The sequence below is a fragment of the Xyrauchen texanus genome, chromosome 1, assembly GCF_025860055.1.
Source record: "Xyrauchen texanus isolate HMW12.3.18 chromosome 1, RBS_HiC_50CHRs, whole genome shotgun sequence".
Lineage (NCBI taxonomy): Eukaryota > Metazoa > Chordata > Actinopteri > Cypriniformes > Catostomidae > Xyrauchen > Xyrauchen texanus.
In genome coordinates this window covers 16,526,004-16,553,880 of record NC_068276.1, presented here as the reverse complement: position 1 = coordinate 16,553,880, position 27,877 = coordinate 16,526,004, and the positions used below count along the sequence as shown (strand labels likewise).

The 27,877-nt window shown below is 45.5% G+C and overlaps 1 protein-coding gene across 2 annotated transcripts in view; it reads left to right on the top strand.

The window, feature by feature from the left end:
* Window positions 1-27,877, top strand: part of LOC127651589 (protein AF-9-like) — a 93,323-nt gene that overhangs the window by 39,859 nt on the left and 25,587 nt on the right. For both annotated transcript variants that reach the window (XM_052137501.1, XM_052137493.1), the window contains exons 3-7: window positions 10,874-10,956; window positions 11,072-11,215; window positions 13,225-13,263; window positions 15,404-15,532; window positions 25,818-26,396. In XM_052137501.1, the coding sequence (XP_051993461.1) occupies window positions 10,874-10,956; window positions 11,072-11,215; window positions 13,225-13,263; window positions 15,404-15,532; window positions 25,818-26,396 (974 nt within the window). The remainder of the gene's footprint in view (window positions 1-10,873; window positions 10,957-11,071; window positions 11,216-13,224; window positions 13,264-15,403; window positions 15,533-25,817; window positions 26,397-27,877) is intronic.

The following is a 27,877-nucleotide window of genomic DNA, read 5'->3' as shown; positions in this document are numbered from 1 at the left end:
CTTTTCAACTTAAGAAAAAGATCTAGAGCTAAGATAAAAGCCAGACGTATTCCAAGTTCAAAATTCTTTCACCTCAGTTAAGGTGGATCCAATACAACTCGAATCTCAATTATTTTCATTACCCCCATCAGTGTCTTGCAGTATAGCTCGGGAGGTTTCCTGAGGTTAAGTGTGCCTGCTTAGAGGTTTCAATGAGAACTTTAAAGTCTATCTCAGTTTTGTTTTGTTTACAGACCTGATAAAGAACAGAACACTCGGAGTCTTGGATGTTTATAGAGTATTTCTAGCAACCGACTTCAAAATCTAATTATTTGTATAGAATTTTATGCAACACAATATGGCTTCAAAGCTACTTTAAAGAAAAACAAGCCTTAAACTAATATTTTGAGTTCAATACAATTTAAGCTCAATCGACAGCATTTGTGGCATAATATTGATTGCCACAAAAATGAATTTTGACTTGCTCCTCCTTTTATTGAAAAAAAAGCTAACATCTGGGTGACTGAGGCACTTACAACGGAAGTGAATGTGACATTTCTGAATGTTAATATACTAATTGTTTCAAAAGTGTAGCCACAAGACATAAACAATATTTGTGTAAACATGAAACTAGTGTGTTAAATTCGATTACTAACCTTTTCTGTGTAAAGTTATAGCCAATTTAACAACTTCGCTGCCATGACAATGTGATGTCAACAAGCGCTAAAATGACTGTAAAAATTACAATGTAAAGGGGGTTAATGGAAAGGAGGAGGTCGAGAACCGGCTTGACGATATAAATAATATTTTAATGAGGAACTTAAACAAAAAAGACAAACACACAAAGGTGTCGGACAGTTGCCCGTAAATCTCTCTCTCTGTCCCACTGCAGTCTCCAGTCGGCCTTTATCCCTCTCTGAGGCTTCAGGCCCCTGGTGGACGGAATGCCCCGCAGCGTTCTAGGGAAACATAAGGGGTCTCCCCTGCCCCTGGCAGCAGTTCTCCCGCTCCAGGGGAACGGCCAGGAGCCCCTCCCCTCTCCTGGTCAACGGTCTCATACCCCACAGCGTTTCAGCGGCTGATAGGGGTCTCCTCCACCCCTAGCAGCGCCCCTGATGGCTCCACGCGGTCTGTTAGGAGCCCCTTCTCCCTTCGCAGTCGGTGAAGCTTGTCCGCTCTTTTAGGAGACCGGGCTTCTCTGTCCTCCAGCAGATGGCCGTGGCTGCTCCGTTGGTGTGGATGGTAGTGGCGAGGACTCTATTACGGCACATCCCTCCTCCTTCCCGGATTTTGGCACCAGTGTAAAGGTATTAATGGAAAGGAGGAGGCGAGAACCGGCTTGATAAATAAATAATATTTTAATGAAGAACTTAAACAAAAAGACAAACGCACAAAGGTGTCAGACAGCTGACCGTAAATCTCTCTCTCTCTGTCCCACTGCAGTCTCCGGTCAGCCTTTATCCCTCTCTGAGGCTTGATTAGCCAGATTAGGGATCATTTCCATCATAAGTTCCTCACTGTAACACAGATTTTGGTTAGGTTTAGTGTACAGTTTTAGGATATAGAGGTACGTTTGACTTATTACAACCTCCATATTAAATTCCCCTTGAAAGCTTTGTCTGATTACAACCTCATTTTACTCCCCCACCCGGCTAGACATTACACTTTAAAACTGCAGCCAAATGTGTAATGAAGCATGTCATTTCAGTTTTGCAAAAACGTTGCAATGCTCACATAAATTTCAAGAGACAAGGTTGGATACACTTGTCCATTGGAATTAAAGTTACTTGCTGAATGTCCAAAATAGGTGTGATAGTCTGTTAGTGTAATAGTGCACTATGCCAATGTGACTCTGTGTTTGAAGAGTGATGCTTGTTGTGTTTTGAATTGCTAAGAACCTGCATACAGGTCCCATTTTTAAACTGCAAATCGCAATTGGAGAAAGCTGTTGAGTACATAAGCAGAATGTTCCATAATACTCTTTCAATCTTTAAGGGATAGTTCACCCAAACATTAATTATTTTCATCATTTGCTCAGCATCATGTCATTCCAAACTACCTGAAAAGAAGAAATATTGAATAATGTACTGGTTGTTTTTCCTTGAAATGACAAAGAATGAGGACTGGAGCTTTCAAGCTTTAAAAATGATGCAAAAGCACCATAAAAGTATCATAAATGTATTCCAAATTATTATGCTTGTGTTATATATGTTCCATATATATTGCATAGAATGGCTTTGGAAGAATTGTATGTATAGTAATAAAGTTTGATTCATGAACGAATCATTCTTTTGAGTTGGATCTTTTCAGTGAATTTGTTCACTCTGTTCACAAAACCAGTATGAGTCATTCATTCACGAATTGGACATCTTCGGTTTTCGAACTTGACTCCCTGACTCAATACTGTTGCAGTGGTTAAAAGCTTTCTGGACAATTAGAATACAGTCATTATACAACATCAAAGAATAACTTTAGAAGACTTCGAATATATCGCACCAGTGGAATGGACAACTCTAACACTTTTATTGTGCATTTGTGTCCTTTTTCTGAACCATAAAAGCCTCAAGTCCCCATTCATTGTAGTTGCATAGACAAAAACGACCAGTACAATTCTTCAGCATTTTTCCTTTTGTGTTCAACTGAAGAAAGAAAGTCATACGGGTTTGAAAAGACATAAGACTGAGTAAATGATGCCTGAATTGTCATTTTGGGGTAAATTAACCCTAAAGCATCCTGTGCATTCATAGTTTTCTTTATCATCTCACTGCCACATGGCTTCATAGGACTGCATGAATGCACTACTTAGACCCTTTCAAGAGGTGATAACTAAACGCGACCTGGCACCACAATCAATCTCGGTAATATTTGTGCAGCGGATGTTGTTTTGGGATCCGGTAAACTTAGGATCAAGGTCAATCATCGTGTCAGCCATTAGAGTTGTCACATAGCCTGAGGGGCAAGGGGCTTTGTTGCTATGTAACCTGAGTATGCCAACTGTTGTTGAGGTATTGCCATCGAGAGCAATGTCAAGAAAATAACAAGAGGGTCTTGCTTATTTCACTGGCTGTTTGAGTCCCATGTTTCAAAGATGTTGATCATTAAAAAGGCTTAGAGGATATTTAATACAGTCTTGCGTTTTTAATCGGCAAACAAAAGGCTAACTTTGAAACAAACTGACACTCTAAGGTCAAAATAGTGAGGTAGTTATTTAAATGATGGTGTTTTTTACATTTATGTGTAGTCAATTAATATTGTGTGGAATTTAATACATTAAAACACAATGCAGAAATGGTTCTGATTTTATTTCTAGTTATCTGCAGGTGTCTGTGTAATATCCATAAATGCTCAACAGTACATGTTGACTAATTGGAGATGCTGTTAAGAGGCTCTTTAGGGATTTGAAGAACAAGAAAAACAAGTGTTCCCATGGGGTGTCACCTGACCTAAACCACTTGGTGTTTATCCTGAAATGTCTAAATCTTTGTGTGTGAGAGAGAGAAAGTGGTGGAGGTAGAGAAAGAATAGAAAATGTGTCTAAGGTTGCATTATGAAAGCACTACTGTAAAACAAAAAAGTCAGAGCAAATGATATGCTTAATGTGGATTTTTAATGCATTGAAAGATTATTGAAAGATGCATTGAGGAAATTATGTGTGTGCTTTATGGAGCATGGGATGTTTTTAGAGAGCAGTTGATTCTTTTTTCAAAGTATAGTCTCTTGATGAAGGCCATAAATGAAAATGACGAGAAACTAGATGTAAGCTTTAATGCTGCTCAAAGGACTTGTCCATGAAGATGTAAATAACACAGGTAATCAGGAAAGACGCGCCACACATTGATATCTTTTAATTTCTTCGGAGCCGATGGTCGTGTCTGCAACTGCTGCGTGTACACACCTTCCTGTTATCCCTCTGCTGCATGCTGTTGGATTCTACGGCGCACAACAGCGGCTTTCTCCTGTTTGCACGGCTGTGCATTCCTGCCCCTGGGCGCATCGACAGTGCAGATTTAAAAACTCTCACAAGTTTTTCCCTAAAAGAGTGATTTTATTTAAAAGAGTAATTTCCTCTAAAAGAGCAAAACACAGCGGCGTTGAACGTCCTTTTAAGGACGCGTCTTTATAAAGATGCCCTTCCGCCCCTCTGTTGTTTCTGGATGCGGTAGAGTGCTCTCCGCTTCCGACGGCCACAGGCGCTGTCTCGTGTGTCTGGGTAGCGATCACACCGAGGCTGCGTTTGTGGATGGTTCATGTTCTCACTGCGAGAACATGACCATGACAACGTTGCGGTCGCGGCTTGCTTACAACCGTAAGCAAGCCACTCCAGCCGCCCCCTGTGTTGCTCCTTCTTCCCACGGGATTGAGGACGATGCGGCTGGCGATGGAGGCGATTTGGGGATGGCAGCGGGTGCAGCTCCGCCGGGTACGCCCCCTCGGACCACCCGCGCCCCAGCACGCTCGTTGATTCCCGTCCGTGCTCGAGGCAGCGGCGACTCGCCTCACAGCCAGTCTGCCGACCCTCTTGCGATGGAAGCAGATGAGCTCGCCGCGGCATCGGAGGGCGCGGTATCTGATGCTGAGGACTCCCCTGGGCTGCCGCTTTTGGGCCTGCACGCCCAGGCTGAGGCCGACGCACAGATGACCGACATGCTTTCCCGGGCAGCCAACAGTGTGGGCTTGGATTGGAACCCTCAATCCTCCCCACAACCTACACGGCTGGATGACTGGTTCCTGTGGTCTGGGCGCCGCTCACAGCCTCGCCCCGGTCCCGTTTTTCCCGGAAGTGCATGACGAGCTGACGTCTTCGTGGAGAGCACCCCTCTCCACTCGTCACATCGCCACAGGCTCGTCCGCCCTCGCCACCCTCGACGGCGGAGCGCGCCATGGGTACGAGTCGATTCCCCAGGTGGATAGGGCGGTTGCGATCCATCTATACTCCCTTCCCGGACCTGTAGAGCAACCTCCTCGCTGACAGCGAAGGCCTACAGCGCCACCGGATGCACCGCTTCCGCCCTGCAAGCCAAGGCACTACGCAACATGCACGGGGGTGGCCCTGATCCTGACACGCTGCAGGAACTGTGCTCAGCGACCGACCTCGCCCTGAGAGCGACAAAGGTCACAGCGCAAGCGCTCGGGCAGGCGATGGCCACGCTAGTGGTCCAGGAACGTCAACTATGGCTGAACATGGTCGAGATGCGCGAAGCCGACAAGACTCGCTTCCTCAACGCCCCTGTCTCCCAGTTCGGCCTCTTCGGCGACACCGTCGAGGACTTTGCCCAGCAGTTCTCCTTGGTGAAGAAGCAGACGGAGGCCATTTCTCACATCATGCCTCGCCGCAAGCCTGCCGCCACGGCCCATGCCCCGTCTGCTTGCCGAGGGCGTCCTCCCGCGGCCAGAAGGCAAGCCCCTGCTCCGCCTCAACCCGGGCCCAGCTCTCAGCCCCAGCGTCGAGCAAACCGCGGGAAGCGCACGCCCCCTGTCTCACGGACCTCCTCGAGGACCCGGAAGGCTCCCAGGCACTCCTGACACAACGCACCCAGAGCCCAAGACGTTAGCTCCGGAGGTGGTAAGACCGCTCCGTCCCCCGGTGGAGGGCCGGGAGGAGAATCCTTTGTTTTTTGATTTGCCGCACCCCCTAACATGGGCTGCGGTACCCAAATTCTCAATAAAAGAGCTATTTCCTTTGTCTCTGGGGCACATGGCCCGCAAATGCCGTTCTCACGGTGCTTTCAGGCCTCAACAGTCCCGGCTCCATGGACGCGGTGTCCCCGCCTTCAGCGCCACGACTGTTCCCCGGCCGGCCGGTTCAGACGAGTCCAGAGGACGCCAACATCAGACCTCCTCCTCAGTCACGAACCCACCCCCTGCCGGGTGCGCGGAGCAAGGTAAGTGCTTTGAGTTCATTCTCAGCACCAGAGCCTCGGGACACCACGTTGCCTCCCGACGCCGCGTTATCTGTTCCACACCACTGCGAAGCCCCGCCGGGTACGTCCAAAAAACCCGTCCCCTTGGTGCCCCTAGCATGGTGTTTAGAGGCGTGGCTTTCACTGCCCAACCCATCACGCTGGCTGCACCGGACCATTCCACTCGGTTACGCAATTCAGTTTGCCAGGTCTCCGCCCCCCTTCATGGGCGTACATTTTTCCACAGTACACGGCCAACATGTCCTCTCCCTGCGCAAAGAAATCGCCTCCCTTCTATTAAAGGATGCGATAGAGCCTGTCCCTCCAACCGAAACAAAGAAGGGTTTCTACAGCCCTTACTTCGTTGTACCCAAGAAAGGCGGCGGCTTACGACCGATCTTGGACCTGCGAGTTCTCAATTGGACCTTGTCCAAACTCCCGTTCAAAATGCACACCCAGAAACAAATTCTATCTGGCGTCCGGCATCTAGATTGGTTCGCAGCGGTAGACCTGAAGGACGCGTACTTCCACGTCTCAATTCGCCCTCGACACCGCCCGTTCCTAAGGTTCGCGTTCGACGGCCAGGCGTATCAGTACAAAGTCCTCCCCTTCGGCCTGTCTCTGTCCCCTCGCGTCTTCACGAAAGTCGCAGAGGCAGCTCTTGCTCGGCCCGAGAAGCCGCATACGCATACTCAATTACCTCGACGACTGGCTCATACTGGCCCACTCCCGAGAGTTACTATGCGCACACAGAGACCAGGTGCTCAGCCACCTCAGCCGTTTGGGGTTTCAGGTCAACTGGGAAAAGAGCAAGCTCTCCCCCGGTCCAGAGCATCTCTTTTCTCGGTCTGGAGTTAAACTCAGTCCCAATGACAGCACGTCTCTCCAACGAGCGTGCTCAGTCAATGCTGAAATGCCTCGCTTCCTTCAAGCCAGGCGTCATGGTCCCGCTAAAACGTTTCCAACAGCTCCTGGGGCATATGGCATCCTCCGCGGCGGCCGCGCCGCTCGGGTTGATGCATATGAGACCACTTCATCACTGGCTCCGGACTCGAGTCCCGAGATGAGCATGGCGCCGTGGCACGCACAACATAAAAGTTACCTCTGCCTGCCGCCAAACCTTCAAACCCTGGACAGACCTCTGCTTCCTAAGGGCAGGAGTACCCTTGCAGCAGGTGTCCCGACGCATTCTGGTCACAACCGACACCTCCAAATTGGGTTGGGGCGCTGTATGCAACGGGCACGCAGCCGCAGGCTGGTGGAACCGAGGCCCGCTGCGCTGGCACATCAACTGCCTAGAGCTGTGCGCCACTCACATCCCCGGCAACCTCAATGTGATAGCAGACGCGCTGTCAAGACAAAGTCGGTCCAGCTGATTTGGGACCGGTTCGGCAAGGCTCAGGTAAACCTGTTTGCCTCCCAAGAAACCTCCCACTGCTTGCCTCCCAAGAAACCTCCCACTGCCCGCTCTGGTATGCCCGGACAGAGGCTCCCCTCGGGGCAGATGCGTTGGCACACAGCTGGCCTGCGGGGCTGCGCAAGTACGCATTCCCCCCAGTGAGCCTTCTTGCACAGGTGCTATGCAAGGTCAGGGAGGACGAGGAGCAAGTTATTCTGGTAGCCCCTTACTGGCCTACCCGGACTTGGTTTTTGGACCTCACGCTCCTCACGACAGCCCCTCCCTGGCGGATTCCCCTGAGGAAGGACCTTCTTTCTCAGGGACGGGCACGCTCTGGCACCCGCACCCAGACCTCTGGAACCTCCACGCCTGGCCCTTGGATGGGATGCGGAAGATCTAGCCGGCCTACCACCGACCGTCATAGATACAATCAATCAAGCCAGAGCCCCCTCTACCAGGCATCTCTACGCTCTAAAGTGGCGTCTGTTCGCGGACTGGTGTTCTTCCCGAGCCGAAGACCCGCAGATGACCAATCCAATCCAATGCAAGCCCACGCTGTTGGCTGCCCGGGTCAGTGCTCGTGTTTCTTCAGGAGAGGCTGGAGAGGAGGCTGTCCCCTCCACCCTCAAGGTGTATGTCGCCGCTATCGCGGCTCACCACGACACGGTAGACGGCAAGTCTCTTGGTAAGCACAACTTAATCGTCAGGTTCCTAAAAGGTGCCCGGAGGATAACTCCCTCCCGGCCTAACCTGTTCCCCTCCTGGGATCTCTCCGTCGTCCTTACGGGCCTCCAGAGACCCCCCTTCGAACCGCTTGACTCAGCTGGACACAGGGCCCTCTCTCTCAAGACTGCCCTGCTGATCGCGCTCGCTTCCATCAAGAGGGTCGGGGACCTGCATGCGTTCTCTGTTAGCGATGCTTGCCTGGAGTTCGGTCCGGCAGATACTTTTGTGATCCTAAGACTGCAACCGGGCTATGTGCCCAAGGTTCCTACCACGCCCTTCAGGGATCAGGTAGTGAACCTGCAAGCGCTGCCCCGGGAGGAGGCAGACCCAGCCCTTTCACTGCTGTGTCCAGTACGTGCTTTACGTATTTATCTGGACCGCACACAGAGCACCAGATGCTCTGAGCAGCTCTTCGTCTGCTTTGGGGACAACAGAAAGGGAATGCTGTCTCCAAGCAGAGACTCGAGTCTCCGAGTTGAGACCTCCCTAGCCCTTGTGGGTCGCAGTTCAGCGGAGGAACTCGCTGACCCAAGCCACTGCGGGTACCGTAAGCTACCCTGTACTGGTATAGGTGCTCCACAGGTAAGGACTCCTTCGGACTCCCCCTGTGTGTAACACCACGGTTCTGTCCCCTCTGGCGAGCAGACTCCCGTGTTTCCCTTAGGCAGTCATGGCTGCCTCGGCTGCCGTGCTGTATGTTCCCCCCTCTATAGGCTGGATCTACCACCGCACCGACTTTTCCACATAGGCCCTAAGCAGGCCTCTGATGGTTTTGCCACTTAAACTTGCCTCCCCTCTCAGGTAGGCGTGGCCTCCGCAGGGTCTTCTCTGCCCTGAATAAGGGCTAAGACCCCCTTCCCTCAATGCGTGTAAGGGACCGGCCTAAGTTGCTCTATGCAATAAACATAGAGAGAAAAGAGGCCCGGCCAGGCTTGGCCCGTTCCCAGGTTGGCAGCCAGCACCTTGTTTCCCTCCAGGGTAACAATAAGGAATCCTGATGGCTTAAATGGGGCATTGGGGAAGGGTACGTGCAGCCTGATACAGTTGGTTGTCCTGCACGTAAGAATACCTGCTCGCTCCTGTATCAGCAGTTCACGTACACGGCTCAGCGCATGGCGCTTTTATAAGTGGACCCCTAGTGTCGCTTCTCTGACACAACGTGGAGAGTGCGACAGAAGGGGAACGTCTAGGTTACGTATGTAACCTCTGTTCCCTGATGGAGGGAATGAGACGTTGTGTCTCCCCTGCCACGTCGCTGAGCCGAGCCACTGTTGTGGCCGGACCATTTCCGGCTCCTCAGAAAAATCCTGAATGAACTCCCGTGATTTGCGCCGCTTAAATACCCGTATGTCCGGGGCCGGGACATGCAAATACTGGTTGCCAACTCTCATTGGCCTTTTTTCATAGTCCAGAGGTGAATATCGGCGCTCAAGAGAGACCCCTAGTGTCGCTTCTCTGACACGTCTTGCTCCCTCCATCAGGGAACGGAGGTTACATACGTAACCTAGACGTTTTGAGCACTTTTCAGCTGAGCACCTGCTAAACCAGGCTGGAAAGACCAGCTTAAACCAGCTAAGACTAGCACACCAGCTTTGGCTGCTTTATTTATATATTAATTTATTACTGTCTCTGGATGCTCATTCTCATGAACTTTGTTCTAACAGGAGATGATGTGTTACACATGAATAATTGGATGCTTATAAAGTTGTCTAAATAATGACAATGCTGACTGCGTACTTTTGAGTTTGCTTTAGAGGAATAGTTCACCCCAAACTGGAAATTCTCTCATGATACTCACCCTCAAACCATCCCAGATGTGTATGACTTACTTTCTTCTGCTGAACACAAAGAAGATTTGAAGAAGAAGATTTCAGCTCTGTAGGTCAATGCAAGTGAATGGTGACCAAATCTTTCAAACTCTTAAAAGCACATAAAGACTGCATAAAAGTAATCCATACAACTCTAGTGGTTTAATATTGTATATGTCTTCTGAAGTCTTGAATCTATTCTGTTTTAGGTGAGAACAAACCAAAATATAACTCATTTTTCACTCTACGTAGATCTTGCCATTGCAGTCTCTAGGCATGATCAAGATCTCAAGCTCGATCACACTTCCTAGTGCTTAACGCATGCACAGAGTGCTAGGTGGTGTTAAATCATGATCACAAAGGGGACTGCTGTCAATATTTATTCTTAAAAATGTATTTCATGTTCATCAGTTCTCAATGAAAACCATATGGATTGCTTCAGAAGATATGGATTTAACCACTGGAGTTGATTACTTTTATGCTGCATTTGTATGCTTTGTGGAGCTTCAAAAAAACATCTTGTAATTGTATTTTTACAATACAATTTACAATTGTATTGTATGGACCTACACAGCTCAGATATCCTTCCAAAAAAATCTTTGTTTGTTTTCTGCAGAAAAAAAAAAATGCACATCTTGTGTGGATTGTGGGTGAGTTAATGATGAGAGAATTGAAATGTTTAAGCAAGCTATTACTTTATTATGGGGTTTTGCCTTCTCCCTCCATGTAACTTTTTTACCCCCAATAAACTTTAATAGCATGTGCATGACTGTGAACAGATTTATTTTGTTTTGATTTGATGGAATAAGCTACAAGTCCAAATTATATGACACTTGCTATAGATGGAGGTTATGTTGTTTTGAACCTGGTAAATTCTTATAATAATGAAGAAAAGAGAACACTTTTTTGTTGAAGGCCTTATTATGGAAGTTATGGAAGTTTTTTTTTTTTTAAACTAAAGTCCCTATTAATACACTCTCTCTCTCTCTCTCTCTCTCTCTCTCTCTCTCTCTCTCTCTCTCTCTCTTTCTCTCTCGCTTCTCTCTCTCTGTGTGTTGCAGTGTGTAAGGATCCACCGTATAAAGTAGAAGAGTCTGGATACGCCGGCTTCATCTTGCCGATTGAAGTTTACTTTAAAAACAAGGTACTTTGTTTATTATGTTGCATCAAATAAAACCTATTCAAAGTGTATATTCTGTGCATCCTGACATTTTGACTATTTGTATGGCGTAGATAAATGAATTGTCATTTTTCACCAGGAAGAACCAAAAAAGGTGCGCTTTGACTACGATTTGTTCCTGCACTTGGAGGGCCACCCACCTGTCAATCACCTGCGTTGTGAAAAGCTCACATTCAACAACCCTACTGAAGAGTTCTGCAAGAAGCTGCTCAAGGCCGGAGGGGTACGTACATTATGAATTAGGTCTGGGAATCAGCAAGGACCTGGCGACATGATCTATAAATATACTGTAGGACTCAATATGATGATATTGAATAATGTATAAATTATAATATGATTCTAGTTTATTGAGATTCAAAACTGTGAGATATTGTGATATTTATCACTTTGTTTCATGTGTGAAGGACTTCTGAGATTAGGAACGCTATGGTCTGAATAAAGTGCCCAACGTGGTCTCCTGCTGTTGTAGCCCATCCTCTTCAAGTTTCGACGTGTTGTGCATTCTGAGATCCTTTTCTGCTCACTTCAATGGTACAGAGGGGTTATCTGAGTTACCATAGCCTTTCTGTCAGCTCGAACCAGTCTGGCCATTCTCTGTTGACCTCTATCATCAACAAGGCGCTTACATCCACAGAACTGCTGCTCACTGGATGTTTTTAGTTTTTGGCACCATTCTGAGTAAATTCTAGAGACTGTTGTGTGTGTAAATCCCAGGAGATCAGCACATACAGAAATACTCAAACCAGTCCATCTGCCACCAACAATCATGCCACGGTCCAAATCAATGAGATCCAAAAAATTTCCCCATACTGATGGTTGATGTGAACATTAAGCTCCTGACCCGTATCTGCATGATATTATGCATTGCACTGCTGCCACTCGATTGGCTGATTAGATAATCACATGAATAAGTAGGTGAACAGGTGTCCCTAATAAAGTGGCCATGAGTGTATTTTATTAGTTTGTTCTGAGTTTGGAAATTTGCTCAAGTAGAAATAATCAAGATGGTGTTTATTAATGGCACAGTACATTATGCCTGTTCACAGAGTTTTTTGAACACAAAAAAATATTGAAAATATTGATTAGAAATATCAACATGTGCTGGAGCATCATAAAACTCAGGGAACATGAACGGCTGGCTATGGTGGGTCTCCATTTATAGGTTCCAGAGCTGAATGCACCCTTTTGATACAAGTACAAATTTTTCAGCTTTATAATCTCAAAGAGAAGGTGGTTGAGAATGCATTTGTATTTTGCAACTATTTTGTCATACAATTTGCCTCATTAGTTTTCAGAGTAGGCTATTTGCTCAGTGTTGGAACTGTTTAAATATCAAAGGTATTATGCAAGAGAAGTAACTGGTTGGCCTTGTGTGGGTTTAAAATGCATGTCCTTCGTTTGCAGGTGAATAACGCATTGAAGTCCCCTTAGGCTGCTTGTCTGAGCTAGTCCTCCAAAATAGTCCTCCAGAGATGAAAGTCATTATCAGGCAGTCGATCCTAATGGAATTACTCTTCCCTTCAACCAAGACAATAAGTAACTTTACAGGATTTGATTGGGTTAGTCTTAACCTGACCATCTATCACTATAGGAAACTGGGGTTGTCTTCGGCTCGTTTCCAAGGGAATCCACACTCTTTATGAATCAACTGGCTTGTATTTATGTTTCATTGATCTTGGATGCATTTCAAAGTTCCCCCAGCACATAAAGGAGTGTAAGTGAGGTTTGATCTTGAACTGGGACATTTTTCCCCTCAAGACATATTCAAAGAAATTATTTTTCTTTTGAGGGTCAACTCTGAAGCATTAGTTCACCCTCTCTTTCCTCATTCCAGTAATTCTAATGTTTTACGGTCGGGAGTATGAAACCATCTCCTTTGGCACTTGTCTGGATTACAGATGAGGCATGGCAGGAATCGAAACTGTTTATTGGCAAAGAGGCCAGTTGTGCGGGAAGTTGTTTTAATTAAGAAAGAACCGTTAGCGAGAGCAATATCAATTTAGCTAGGTGACAGATAAAGGTCCTTTCCAATTAATCTGATTGTTTTGGCTGTTGAAAGGCTTTCTGTCAATACGTCAGGCCAAAAGAAAGCATACTGTAGTGCCTCTTGCCAAAACATGTTAATAGTGTTTGTGTCTGTGAGTGTGTGTGAGTGTGTGTGTGCGAATGGGGAAAAAATGTTAAAGGTGGTCCACTTTCGAACTGTGATATTTGTCCTGTCCTCTTTTACAGCAACGTGATCCTCACAAAAGAACTTCAGAGGACTCTAAAGTAAGGACAAACACCATACGCAATGTTTATTCAACAGAAATGTAACAGTATTTATGGTCCCACTTTATATTAGGTGACTTTAACTACTATGTACTAACATTAAAATACAGAAACTTCACGCTGTTCTGCAAAATGCTCACAAGATTCACATTTGCTGCTACATAAGTTTAACAGTGTAACTACAGATGTATTGTAATGCTGGTACTTTAAATGGAAGTACAATGCAACAACACGTATGTATATAATAAGTACATTGTATCAGATGCTTAAGTACTTTGTAGTTAAAGATACCTAATAGAAAGCAGGTCAGAATTATCTTTTTTTTGATTGTTGAAAATTTGTCCTTTCTTTTAAAGGGATATTTCACCCAAAAATGAAAACTGTCATCATGTACTGTCATCATGTACTCGCCTCAATGTCGTTTCAAGCCCATATGACTTTCTTTTGTGAGTGGAACACTGTTAAGAAGAATTTCCAAGCTGCTTTTTCCACACAATGAAAAAGAATGATTACTGGGGTTGTCAAACTCCCAAAAAGACAAAAAAGTACAAATTAACAAAGTACATACGATATATACAATATATTCCCTGTATTCTAATGCCATATTACAGTGTTGTGTAAGGAACAAACTGAAATTTAAGTAGTTTTTCTCTGGAAATCTTCCCCACCACCGTAGCTCTCAAATCTAATTTTTGTGTGTGAAATCAAATAGGCTGCTTCAACACATGTCACTGCAGCTTTGATGTCAGTGACTAACATAATTGATTTTAGTGTCACCGGTCCCACTCAACCCGCCCTGAGCGGGATTCGAACCGGTGATACCTGACACGAGAGTTGGACGAGCTAGCAAGTAGGCTATAAATACATGGCCTCTAGCCTCGGTCATTTGTGCCTCTCTTAAGGCCAGGAGAGTGAGGTTTATACACTGATATTGCACAGATATCATGTTCCAGTTGGCTACATTAAACTAGCATCATCTCATAACAATGTTTTGAATTGAATGCATGCACAAGTTAGATCAGTGGTTCCCAAAGATTTTTTCCCCACCCCAACCACTTATAAATCAACTCAAATAAATAATAAACAAATATGTGATTTGAAAACTCCTTTATGTACAAAGTGTAATATTGATATAAATATATTAAAATTAATATAAAAATTGTGATATAAAAACATTAAAAAAGTGTGATTATTAGATATACATAAATAAAGGTTCAAACCACTCAGAGTTTGGCTGTAGCTCTTATATTAGGCTGCATTTACACATCGCACAGAACAGATATTTTGATATAAGATTTTTGTCCCGTCTACGTCACGTAATACATTTATGGCTTACATTAATATTGTGTCAAGATTCCACAGATTTTTGTCCCATCTGTTAACACTCCCATAATACATTAACATCTGTGTTTACATTCATATCGCATCAAGAAGCACATTTAAATGTTCACGCGCGAGCTGCATTCACAACGAGAAACGAGCGTTCTAAAGAGAGCACAAGCACATACCCATGTGAGCATTTAAAAAGCTTCCGGCTGTAGACAAACGGAATTACGGTACGGTTAGTCAGTACGGTACCGCTGGAACTTTTAACCAGTTTGGGAAACACTGAATTCGATTTTCAACCTCATCACATTTGAGCCACATTACTATAGCTACATTTTTGCAAAATAATTTTTACATGGATCGTTGTACGTATTGCAAAATTCCCTGGTAAAATGAACACTAGGGGCGCTACAACAACATGAGTAAAACTGCATATTGTCCATTCAAAAACATGTACTTTTTGCCTTGTTATCTTATGACATCAAACACTTTTACTGTTGTCAATGACTTGAAAGATGATGCATTTTAACATTTGCATTATATAGTCATTGCACAGTAGCAATTTGGAACTGCCGTGAAACATTTAAGGAACCATCATAATATCATTTTGCAAAAATGTTGCCACAGTCATGTCTTTTTCATGAGATCAAGATGAAGATGGAGGTTAAGATTTTCAGTAAATTATGATAACATTTTGGTCTTTTCCTCACACCATTATACTGACATCAGAGTACTTGGAACGAACCTGCTGTTAATAAACATGCAAAGCAATAAATCTGCAGTTCATCAGTGTTTTTCATCTTTCATCTGTTAGGTAATGGTAATGCAGGAGGGCTCCACTTCTCTGTTCGGTCAGCATCTCAAGCTGCCCACATTACCCAGCAGCTCATTAACATTGACCTTCTCTGATGTGAAAAAGAGCAAGTCCTTCCCAGGGTCAAAGGTGAGTGTGGATCTCCATGTTTAAGAGCCTGAACTCTGGGGAGAAAAAAATGTATTCTTTGTCTGGGCAAAACATTTCCCAGTACCTCAAGGAGTCCTACTTAATCCTGCATATTTGACAAGTTGAAAGATGTTGAGGGTATTTAACGCTGAGGATTGTAGAGATGTTAAACTTCGGCTTAAGTCAAGTATTTCTTGGCTGCTGAGAAAGCACATGTTAGCATTCCAATGACGCAAACTGGATAACTGGGTGTCCTGATTCGACAGGGTTCTGCATGTGCTAAGTGATTCTTTTCTAGACATAACACATTTAGAGTTTTCTGGCAGTTTATCTTGAATTATTCTAAAAAAAACTTTTTTAATGAGGAAAAATATAATTTTTTACATGAAACAAGGACGCTAGAGCAGTTTCCTGGAGTGTTTCGCTGGAAACCTCAGTCGCTGGAGCTTTTTATCCCCACATCTATTAAACCACATTAGCTATAACTCTAGCAAATCGCGCGTGACTGTACACTGCCACGTTTCTTCAATTTAGATTTTTTTTAGTCTCCTGTGCAGTATCACTTAGCCATTAAACAGCTTGTATTGTATGCTAGCTTTTACAGTGAAGTTACAAAAGCCCATGGTGCACATGGAAACGGTTCGCAATCCAAACAGGTCGTTTCGTGTGATGGATTACTGACAGATTAAGGGCCATTCCAACCTCCGCTGAACTACTACTCCCGTTGCTGTAGCAAAAATGACAATCTGCACTTTGTTGTCCTTTCCCCTTCCTCAATTTGATGTTATGGTTCAATATCAAGGTTTATTGATTGTCATGCAATGGTCTCAGTTTAAAAAAAAATTATTGAACAAATGCAGAATTTGGGATACTTTAATTCTTTGCCAGATATTTGGAGCATTCTGGCATTATCAAAATGTAGTCATTTATAAAAGGATTCGTTTATATGTTTTAAAAATACAAATTCTGTTGTCATGTATGTACTAACCCTTATGTCATTTCAAACCCAAATGGCTTTCTTGTATGTCATTTTGAGGAATGCAGACGATGCTCTGTTTTTCCGTACACCAAATGTAAATGCTCTTATGTAATGTAAACATGCTGGCATCTAGACAATTTAAATGGACTTTTATATAGTTTTATAGAGTACAATTTCACCGGTGTTCTCAATGTGTTAATCTCAACAGCTTGTGGTTACCGGTGACTGATTACATTGCTGGCCCTTAAGGGGATAGTTCACCCAAAATTAAAATTCTCTAATTAATTACACACCCTCATGCCATCCCAGATGTGTATGACTTTCTTTCTTCTGCAGAACACAAACAACGATTTTTAGAATATTTCAGCTCTGTAGGTCCTCACAATGCAAGTGAATGGTGACCAAAATGTTTAAGCTATAAAAAAACACAAAGACAGCATAAAAGTAATCCATAAGACTCCAGTGGTGAAACTATAAATATCCACTTTAACTTTCGCTTTCTTCTTCTTTTGATTCTGGCGATTCACATTCTTCATGCATTTAACCACCTACTGGGCAGGGAGGAGAATTTAAGTAAAATTTGTAATAAAAAGACTTAAATATTTTTCTTTTTCTCAGCATCACCTTTCATATTGCTTCTGAAGATATGGATTTAACCACAAGAGTCATTTGGATTACTTTTATTCTGCCTTTATTTGCATTTTGGAGCTTAATGTTGGTCACCATTCACTTGAACTGTGAGGACCAACAGAGCAGATATATTCTTCTAAAAATCTGAATTTTTGTTGTGAAGAAGAAAATCATACACATCTGGTATGCAATGAGGGTGAGTGAATGATGAGAGAATTTCCATTTTTGGGGTGAACTATCCCTTTAATAGGTGATGGTTGCTGTTAAAGTTGCTGCATTATGTTGTTAACACCTTAAAAGTTAAAAGAAGAGGGGAATGGTGGTCTTTAGGCACATCTGTTCAAACCCTTTTGTGTTTTTGTGGTCTTAAAAGCAAATAAGACCAAATAAAAGGTTTAAAATTAGTCTGGGCAGGTTGCAACGCCTCATCTGTCTAGACTACTACTTAATGACATCAGTGACTTATTGACATGGGGCCAGTTAGCTTGACCTGCAGGTAGGATAACCCTGTCAAAGCTAAGGAAATGAAAGCTAAGGAAATGCTTGTTGCTCTATCCCCAGGTTGCCTGCCAGAGTTTTTCACATTTGCCCATCCCCCAATGGAAGTAAGCTCTATCCAGATCAGTGCCTTTCCAAACACTTTCCAGATCATTCTGAAAAACTCACGATGATAATGTATTCTGAGCTGAGCTTGTAGTTTACTTGGAACCACATTAAGTGGGTTCTCACTTAATAGTTTTAAAAAGTAAGCGTTTCATATAATGTTCTGATTATGTACATACATGTTATTTTGTAATTACTAGAGCTGTCAAAATTAACATGTTGACACATGCGGTTAATGTTAATTAATTGTGTTTAATGTTAAAATGTTTAACGCGCACATTTTTCTTAATCGCAATTAACACGTTTACCGGTTTGATATTAGATTCTGGCATTTTATTAATGTGAGTTCTAAACAGAAGTTGGAGTAAGGCAAAGACTTTGCGATGTGTCAGCCTGGGGTCATGACACTGATGCATACACTACAACACACACACACACACACACACACACACACACACACACACACACACACGACAGCGATTCCGTGTCAATGATCAAGTGATGGAGAGAGGACCTTTTAATGCTCTTTGTTGTACTAAACAAGCCCAGATGGGACTTGTGAGAGAAATTAAGTACTCTGCAGCCTCTGTAAGGCACAATTTAATTATCACAGAAGCTAGTTAAGTCATATAACTATCACCAAAATGTAGAATGACACGTTGTCTGCAAACGCTTTTCATGTGGAGTTGAAAGCAAAGCTTGACGAAGGCGCTAACGCCCTGACACGAATCCTGAAAGCCTCTTCATGACTGCTGTAGCAAAGCGTATAGCCACAGTCTGCCGGCTGACTAATATTCTGGAGAATGAGAGTTTGAGAGATTCAATGCGCAACCTATGCAGGCTATTTCCTTTAATTAGTCAACCTCCCAATTAGACGTTGGGAAACTGTTAATGTTACTAGAATTTGTGCCATTTTAGTGAATATCTAATTTTATACTGTGGAAGGTTTCATTTTTAAAATGTTTATAAAACATTACTGTTACATATTGTTTTGTTTTCTTTACTAAAAAGGATATAAATGCATTTAGATATAGGAAAAGTATATAGTATATAGATCAAATTTCAGTTTCAAAATCTGCGATTAATCGTGATAACTATAAATTGTGTGATTAATCGTGATTAAAAAATGTAATAGACTGACAGCACTAGTAATTACACTTTTGATACTACCCTTGCCCTTACCAATGTTTTTTTTAATATCAGTATATAGTAAAGACCCCTAATAATGTAAAATGGAAATGTTTAGGGCTGTCACGATTACTCGATTTAATTCGATTACTCGATTACAAAAATTCCTCTATTACAAAATTGCAGAATTTACAAATCAAAAATAAGGCGGAAGTGATGCAGTCCACGGACGAGGGTGCTGACACATAACAAAGAGGTGTCAGATGTGTGATAGCGCTTCACTTTAGATTGAAAAAACAATGCAGGACCTAAAAAACATCACTTCAGCAATGCAACAGCACTTGAAAAGGTTTTCACAAACCCGCTGGACACACAGACACGGTAAGCTCATCTGTATGCGACTACGGTGTCTTGCATGTCCAGACGTGCGAGAGAAGTTGAGCCCTTCATTGCCGAGCGGGACAGCTTGAACACAGCAAAAAACATATTGGAATGCAATCTAACCCTATTTATCTACACAATCATTTTTCAATATATGCTTTTATGAAGCAGCATAAAATAATGTGACGAAAAAGATGTCGGACTTGATTAAAGTTACACATGAAGTTATGGATGCATTCAACACATTCTGTTCAATAAATCTGATTGAATCCTGATAATCTAAGGAGGTTATTTTCAGCAAATTATCATTTGAGTACCATTTGAATGTAATGCGATCATTCTCCTCATGTAAATTACATTTTGTGATGATTGTTTAAAAAATAGATCGTAATGCCCCACTTTCGATAAATATTTTATAGTTTATGGCCATTGTTACAGGTAAAACTCCATGTGGGAATCCAGAGAACTTTATTTACTGAATAAAACCGCAGGTCTGTCTGTATGCTGTCAGTCAAAGCTCAATGTGAGTCTCCTGTTAAAGCCATAGCTGTGCTTCTCATGCCGCACAGACACAATATATAACTTTGGCTTTCCTGAGGGAGAAATGAATGTCTCCGCATGTGAAATTATTAACAGTAGGTTTTTTTCAGTAAGGAACTGAATGTCCAGATGCTTAAAGGGATAGTTCACATAAAAATAATAATAATTCTCTCATACAGTACTCACCCTCATGCCATCCCAGATGTGTATGACTTTCTTTCTTCTGCAGAACACAAATTAAGAGTTTTAGATATATTAAGAAATTTCAATATCCACACAAAGTCAGCATAAAAGTAATCAATAAGACTCCAGTGGTTAAATCCACGTGTTCAGATCTGATATGATAGGTGTGGGTGAGTGTCACGTACCCCGCTCCTCTGCTTCTCCCCGCTTCGTCGGGCACACACGCACACTCACTCCGCGAGCTTACACGCTCGCTGCCCGCCTTCGAACTCACACACTCACTCCGCGAGCTTACACGCTCGCTTCCCTCCGTCGAGCTCACGCTCACTCCGAGCTTACACGCCACCCTCGATCGAGCTCACTCACTCACTCCCACACACCCCCTCTGGCTCTATGCTCGCACCCAATCACGGGATCATTAGTTTCACCTGTACTCGTCCCAATCACCTGTTATTCATTTCACCTGCACCGCTCGTTTGTTCCCCTATATATATCACAACCCTTTCGTCTCACTCTTGTTGGTTATTGTTTAGTTTACCCCCCCTCGCTTTGCCAGCACTTGTGATCCTCTAGTTCCCCTGTCTTTTCCTCTCGCTAGTCCCGTCTAGTTCATGCTTGTTTCCCGGCTTCGACCCTACGCTCCCCTTGACCACTCTCATCCGGATTTGCCCCTTTACCCTATTCTGATTCCCCGGCTTCGACCTTACGCTCCCGTTTACCACTCTTCTCTGGATTTGCCCTTTTTGTACTGTTGACTGCTTTATCGATTAAAGCAGTTTACTCTGACATTGTGACTGTCTCGTCTTGTGTGTGTGTGTGTGTGTGCGCGAGAGAATAACCAACCCATACAGAAGACAGTCACAATGTATTCCCCGGTGGATTTTCGCAGCTCACTAGAGCGGATGTTCACGGCACGTTCTGCACGAGGACCTACGGTTGGGAGACGTGATCGAGCGCTCACGGCCCAGGGACAGCAGGTACGTGCGATTTTTGATTTATGTTCTACCTGTGTCTGTCCCTGAGCCCGTTTATGCTCCCAACCCATCCCCGAGCGCCGTAAGCCTTCAACCCCCTGAGAGGTTTGATGGCTCTTCGGACGCTTGCCAAGGGTTGTTTAAGCAGGGCAGCAGTTATAGAACGGTAAACCCTGCCCTTAACTTTTTGGAGCCAGCGGCCCGACTCTTGGCTTTGCGTCAGGGGAGTCAACCCTTGGAGGCTTACGTGGTTGACTTTTGTGCCCTGGCTAACCAGGTGAACTTTGATGAGGTGGCTCTGAAAGACATTTTTCAATGTGGGCTGAATGAGCCAACCTCATCAGTTATGCCTGGTGGTCGCTGCTCCCTCAACCTGGCTCAGTTTATTGACCTCGCCCTACTGTATGCTGGTTCCTCGTTTACTGTGGGGGAGGCAGAAACTGAACCAGCGTTCCCTACCACGGCCCCCGTCTCGAAGCCTACCACGGCCCCCGTCTTGAAGCCTACCACGGCCCCCGTCTTGAAGCCTACCACGGCCCCCGTCTTGAAGCCTATCACGGCCCCAGTCCCGAAGCCTGACCACGGCCCCAGTCCCGAAGCCTGACACAGCCCCAGTCCCGGAGCCGGTCACGGCCCCAGTCTTGAAGCCTGGCACAGCCAGCGAGTCAACGCCCATGCCTGCCACGGCCAGAGAGCCAGCGCCCATGCCCGCCACAGCCGGCGAGCCAGCGCCCATGTCTGCCACGGTCAGCGAGCCAGCGCCTGTAGCCTCGACCGCCCCAGAGCCAGCGCCTGTAGCCTCGACCGTCCCCATGGCCACGTCCCCGGTTGGCCGAAGACGTAAGAGAAGGAAGAGGGCCCCTTCTCCCCAGTCTTGTCTTGTGCTCAAGACCGCAGAGGTTCCCTCAGAGTCTTCCACAGCTCTACCGACCTCTGCTCCGCCCTCAGAGTCTTCCACGGCTCTGCCGGGTTCTGCTCCTCCCTCAGAGCCTTCCACGGCTCTGCCGGGTTCTGCTCCGCCCTCAGAGTCTTCCACGGCTCTGCCGGGTTCTGCTCCGCCCTCAGAGTCTTCCACGGCTCTGCCGGGTTCTGCTCCGCCCCCAGAGTCTTCCACGGCTCTGCCGGGTTCTGCTCCGCCCCCAGAGTCTTCCACGGCTCTGCCGGGTTCTGCTCCGCCCCCAGAGTCTTCCACGGCTCTGCCGGGTTCTGCTCGCCCCCCAGAGTCTTCCACGGCTCTGCCAGCCTCTGCTCCGCCCCCAGAGTCTTCCACGGCTCTGCCAGCCTCTGCTCGCCCCTCAGAGCCCTCGCGGCCTCCGCCTCACGAGCCTCCCAAGGCTCCTCCTCCCAAGCCTCCCAGGGCTCCTCCTCTCGAGCCTCCCAGGGCTCCTCCTCTCGAGCCTCCTAGGGCTCCGTTTCTCGAGCCTCCCAGAGCTCTACCTCCCAAGCCCCCCAGGGTTCTGCCTTTCAAGTCTCTCGAGCTTCCCAGAGCTCCGCCTCTCAAGCCTCCCAGGGCTTCTCCTCTCGAGTCTTTCAGGGCTCCCCCTCCTTCCAAGCCTCTCAGGGCTTCTCCTCCCGAGTCTTTCAAGGCTCCTCCTCCCAAGCCTCCCAGAGCTCTACCTCCCAAGCCCCCCAGGGTTCTGCCTTTCAAGTCTCTCGAGCCTCCCAGAGCTCTACCCCTCGAGCCTCCCAGAGCTCCGCCTCTCAAGCCTCTCAGGGCTCCGCCCCTCGAGTCTTTCATGGCTCCACCCCTCAAGCCTCTCACGGCTTTGCCTCTCGAGTCTCTCAGGGCTCCTCTCCCTCTCAAGCCTCTCAGGGCTTCCCCTCTCAAGTCTTTCAGGGCTCCGTCCCTCGAGCCTCTCAGGGCTCCACCCCTCAAGCCTCTCACGGCTTCGCCTCTCGAGTCTCTCAGGGCTCCTCCCCCTTTCGAGCCTCTCAGGGCTTCCCCTCTCAAGTCTTTCAGGGCTCCTCCTCCCCTCGAGCCTCTCAGGGCTCCGCCCCTCGAGGTTTTCATGGCTCCACCCCTCAAACCTCTCACGGCTTCGTCTCTCGAGTCTCTCAGGGCTCCTCCTCTTCTCGAGCCTCTCAGGGCTCCGCCCCCCAAGCCTCTCGAACCTTCCAGGACTCTGCCACTAGAGCCTCCTACGGCTCCGCCTCTCGGGCCTCCTACGGCTCCCCCTCCAGAGCCCCCCATGGCTCCACCTCCAGAGCCTTCCAGGCCTACCTCGCTAGTGCCTCCCACGGCGCCACCGTCATTGGCTCCACCTCCTGAGCCTTCCAGGCCTTCGCCCCTGTCTCTTGGGCTCCCTATGGCGCCGCCTCCTCAGTCTCTCAGTGCCCCGCCTGTCGAGTCTCTCCCGGCTCCGTCTTCCAAGGCTCCGTCTCCCAAGTCCTCCATGGCTCTGCCTTTCACGGCTCCTCCCAGGCCTCCTGACCCTCTCCCTGTCCTGTGGCCTCTTCCCTGGCCTCCTGACCCTCTTTCTGCCCTGTGGCCTTTTCCCTGGCCTCCTGACCCTCTCCCTATCCTATGGCCTCTTCCCTGGCCTCCTGACCCTATCCTGTGGCCTCTTCCCTGGCCTCCTGACCCTGTCCGGTGGCCTCCTGACCCTGTCCCGGCCCTGTTGCCTCATCCCAGGTCCCCTAGTCCCGTCCCTGTCCGGTGGTCACCTTCTAGGCCCCCGGACCCAGTCCCTGTCCTCCAGTCGCCTTCCAGACCCCCTGACCCAGTCTCTGCCCTATGGCTGCCCCCCAGATCTCCCGACCACCCGCCTGTCCGCTATGTTCCCCCTGACCTTGCCTTGAACTGCCCATTGACCCCCATGGACTGTTTCATTTCCCTTTGTGCCCTCTGTGCCCCTTGGACTGCCCTCATTTTTGTTTTTTGTGTTGTGTGGGGTTTCTGTTCTGGGGTTTTTGTTTGTTGGAATCGCCAGCATCCCGATCATCCTGCACTGCTTCCCAGAGGTCGCGCTCCTCGCAGCCGAGAGCGGCCGTCAGGAGCCGTCTGTTACAGAGGGGGGAGTACTGTCACGTACCCCGCTCCTCTGCTTCTCCCCGCTTCGTCGGGCACACACGCACACTCACTCCGCGAGCTTACACGCTCGCTCCCCGCCTTCGAACTCACACACTCACTCCGCGAGCTTACACGCTCACTTCCCTCCTTCGAGCTCACACACTCACTCCGCGAGCTTACACGCTCGTTTCCCTCCATCGAGCTCCCACGCTCACTCCGCGAGCTTACACGCTCGCTTCCCTCCGTCGAGCTCACGTGCTCACTACGCGAGCTTACACGCTCACGCCACTCGATCGAGCTCACTCGCTCACTCCCACACACCCCCCTCTGGCTCTATGCTCGCATCCAATCACGGGATCATTAGTTTCACCTGTACTCGTCCCAATCACCTGTTATTCGTTTCACCTGCACCACTCGTTTGTTCCCCTATATATATCACAACCCTTTCGTCTCACTCTTGTTGGTTATTGTTTAGTTTACCCCCCGTCGCTTTGCCAGCACTTGTGATCCTCTAGTTCCCCTGTCTTTTCCTCTCGCTAGTCCCGTCTAGTTCATGCTTGTTTCCGGCCACCCTACGCCCCTTGACCACTCTCATCGGATTTGCCCTTTACCCTATTCTGATTCCCGCTTGACCTTACGCCCGTTACCACTCTTCTCCTCTGGATTTGCCCTTTTTGTACTGTTGACTGCTTTATCGATTAAAGCAGTTTACTCTGACATTGTGACTGTCTCGTCTTGTGTGTGTGTGTGCGCGACAGTGAGAAACAGATCAATATTTAAGTCCTTTTTTTCACCTATCAGAATCGTTTCAGGATATATGGATTTAACCACCTGAATTTCTTTTATTTTGCTCTTATGTGGATTTTGCAGCTTACAAAATTGGCACCCATTCTCTTACATTGTATAGACAGAAAGAGCTGAGAAATACTTCTAAAAATATTTGATTGTGTTCAGCAGGAGAAAGAAAGTAATACACATCTGGGATGACATGAGGGTGAGAAAATTATGAGAGAAACGTAATTTTCGGGTGAACTATCACTTTAAGGGCATTTTACACGTTATGTGGCAAGAGACAAGCTTTTGCGTATGTATGTAGCACATATGCAAGAAAATGTATCTCACGTGAATACTGTGAATATTTTATTTCATTTTGCATGCATGATTAGTTAAAAAAAAAAAGTTTTATATCTCTATAAAATAGTTTATAATAATAATAATAATAATAATTCTTTACATTTTATATAGTGCTTTTCTAGGCACTCAAAGCGCTTTACATAGCATAGGGATGATGCGATGGCAGCCATAGTGCGCCAGAACGACCACCACACACCAGCTATTGGTTGGGAGGAGAGAGTAGAGTGATGTAACCAATTCAGGGATGGAGATTAATATGAGGCCATGATAGATAGGGGCAAATTTGTTTTTAATGGATTTGGGATTTTTAATGACCACAGAGTGTCAGGACCTCGGTTTAACATCTCATCCGAAGGACGGTGCCTTTTTACAGCATAACTTATCCTCAATAAACAAGATTGGTGGGCACTGGGCAGACATTGTTAATTTTACCAACAAAAGTACAAAAAATTGCTGTGGTACTACAATATACTTTTGTACTACCATGTTAGCATGGTATTCTTTGAAGAAGCATGTAAATACCTTGGTACATGAAAATAGTAATAATACCATGTTATTTATCAAAGTACCATGCCATCTGATGCCATCACTGTCCCATGAGTGTCTTTGGAAAAAATGCTAAATTAATTTAAAAAAAAATGCTAATGATTTAATCAGCATATAACTAGATTTAATATAATATTTATATATGCATTACTGAATATTGTCATATTCTTATTATAGGATGGGTCCAAAAACAGCAGTGCTCTTACTACCACAAACAATATCAGCAGCAGCTCCCTAAAGCTCCACAAACCGTCCAAGGAGCACAAGGACAAGCCTTCCAAAGACTCAATAGAGTCCAAAAGTGCCTTCAGAGATTTCAGCAAGGACTCTGGAAAACTCTCTAAAGATTCTAAGAAACCCAAAGAGAATCAGCCTCTTCAGGAAGATCACCCTGTTCCTCAGATGGGATTCAAGGAACCCAAGGCCTCGTCAAAGGAGCAGAGGTCATCAGAGGTCAGCTTCTCAAACTTGGGACATAGTAAACGGCGGCCTGTGTTGGACAGTGAAAGCCATGTTACCAAAAAACGGAAAATCAGTTTTTCAGAGAGCTCGCAAAAGCTACATGCTTGTCCCTCCTCGCTCCAGCAACACCATTCAGATAAAAAGGTTCTGAAGGACAAGTCGCAAATCCGACATAGTAAGTTACAAAGTAGTGAACTTTCAGAGAAGAGGAAACCAGCATCATTACCTCCCTTTCAGGATGTGTTGGACCAAAACGACTCAGACATGGAGGACAGCATGTTCACCAGATCAGATGTAAGTGCGTTACCAATGATAATACTTCTATTGCAAAGACTGGTTGAATTGATTAGTTGTCCCCTGATGGGTAGAGAGGGCAATAGTCCCTTTTTTACAGAAGTAAAACGCCCATAAATATTTTCCATAGGGGAATAGATTTTTAACGATTACTTTATACGATAAAACTTTGAAGACAGACATTGAGCTCTGAGCTGATGGTAGGTGCTCCTATTGTTTCCACCAGTCTGCATTGTTTCAACTTAATCTTTAATAAGAATTGTGTTTAATAGCACAATTTCTGGTAAAATCACTACCCATGATCCTGAAGGGAAATGATCCACCATTAAACAAATCACGGCAAGCAAAGTGCACCAAAAAAACTCTTAAGCAACCACCCAATCTCAAGACACACTGTGAAAGACGGTTTCTCTATACTCTCAAATACTTGTATATTTGCATACAGTATATCTGAATATTTTTATAATGATAAAAACAAGTTTTATTAGATTTTTTCATTCGTAGTGGTTCATGGGATCTTAGTTCATTCACTCGTTTAGTAGAAACTTGTACCATTGTCTTTTTGTCAGATTTTCTAATACTTTTCTGCTTGTAACTCTTTGATTCTCCTTGGAGCTGGTTGATTTGGTTCTTGGTTTAGAACTCTTTTATAAAGGATTTTCTGAAATCCCGATGGACAACAATGAATGGGGAAAATGTTTCTGGAAACAAGAAAGGCAGCTGAAAAAGTGGGAGGGCACTGTTGCAATCTATTGTGTCCATAACCGTAATGTGTCTTCAGTGAACAGTATGTAGGCATCTGATGAGCTGTTAATATGCAGCTATCTAATCAAAAGAGCATTTGTGTTTTATTGTAATACAGTTCATTTAACCAGTTGTGTATCCCAAATCAGATTTTCATAATGATTGTTGAAGGCATATTGCTAGGTTAACATGCTACACTTTGCAAGAATATGGTACACATTGGTAAATAACAGTTTTTGTTTTAAATCTTTACAGGCAACATTTTAATAATGTTGATGTTTGTTTAATGCTTCTCACTAGAAAACTGTAAATTCATAAAAATCGTGGTAGACTTTGGTAACACAGCTAAAAAAAATGGCAGAGCTCATAAAATAAAATGAATAAAAAGCTTTATGCAATTTTTTTGAAGGTTAAAGGAATGTTCATGTTTTTTTTGTTTTTTTTGAGGGGAAAAATGTTATTTTGTCCCTACTTTTCTTAAAAATGGTGGTGGTGATGTAGTGGGCTAAGGCACATAACTGGTAATCAGAAGGTTGTTGGTTCAATCACCACAGCCACCACCATTGTGTCCTTGAGCAAGGCACTTAACTCCAGGTTGCTCCAGGGGAATTGTACTTGTAATAAGTGCACTGTAATTCACTTTGCATAAAAGCGTCTGCCAAATGTGTAAATGTAAATAAAAAAGACTGTGTTACAGTGAGGCACTTACAATAGAAGTGAATGGGGCCCAATTTTGG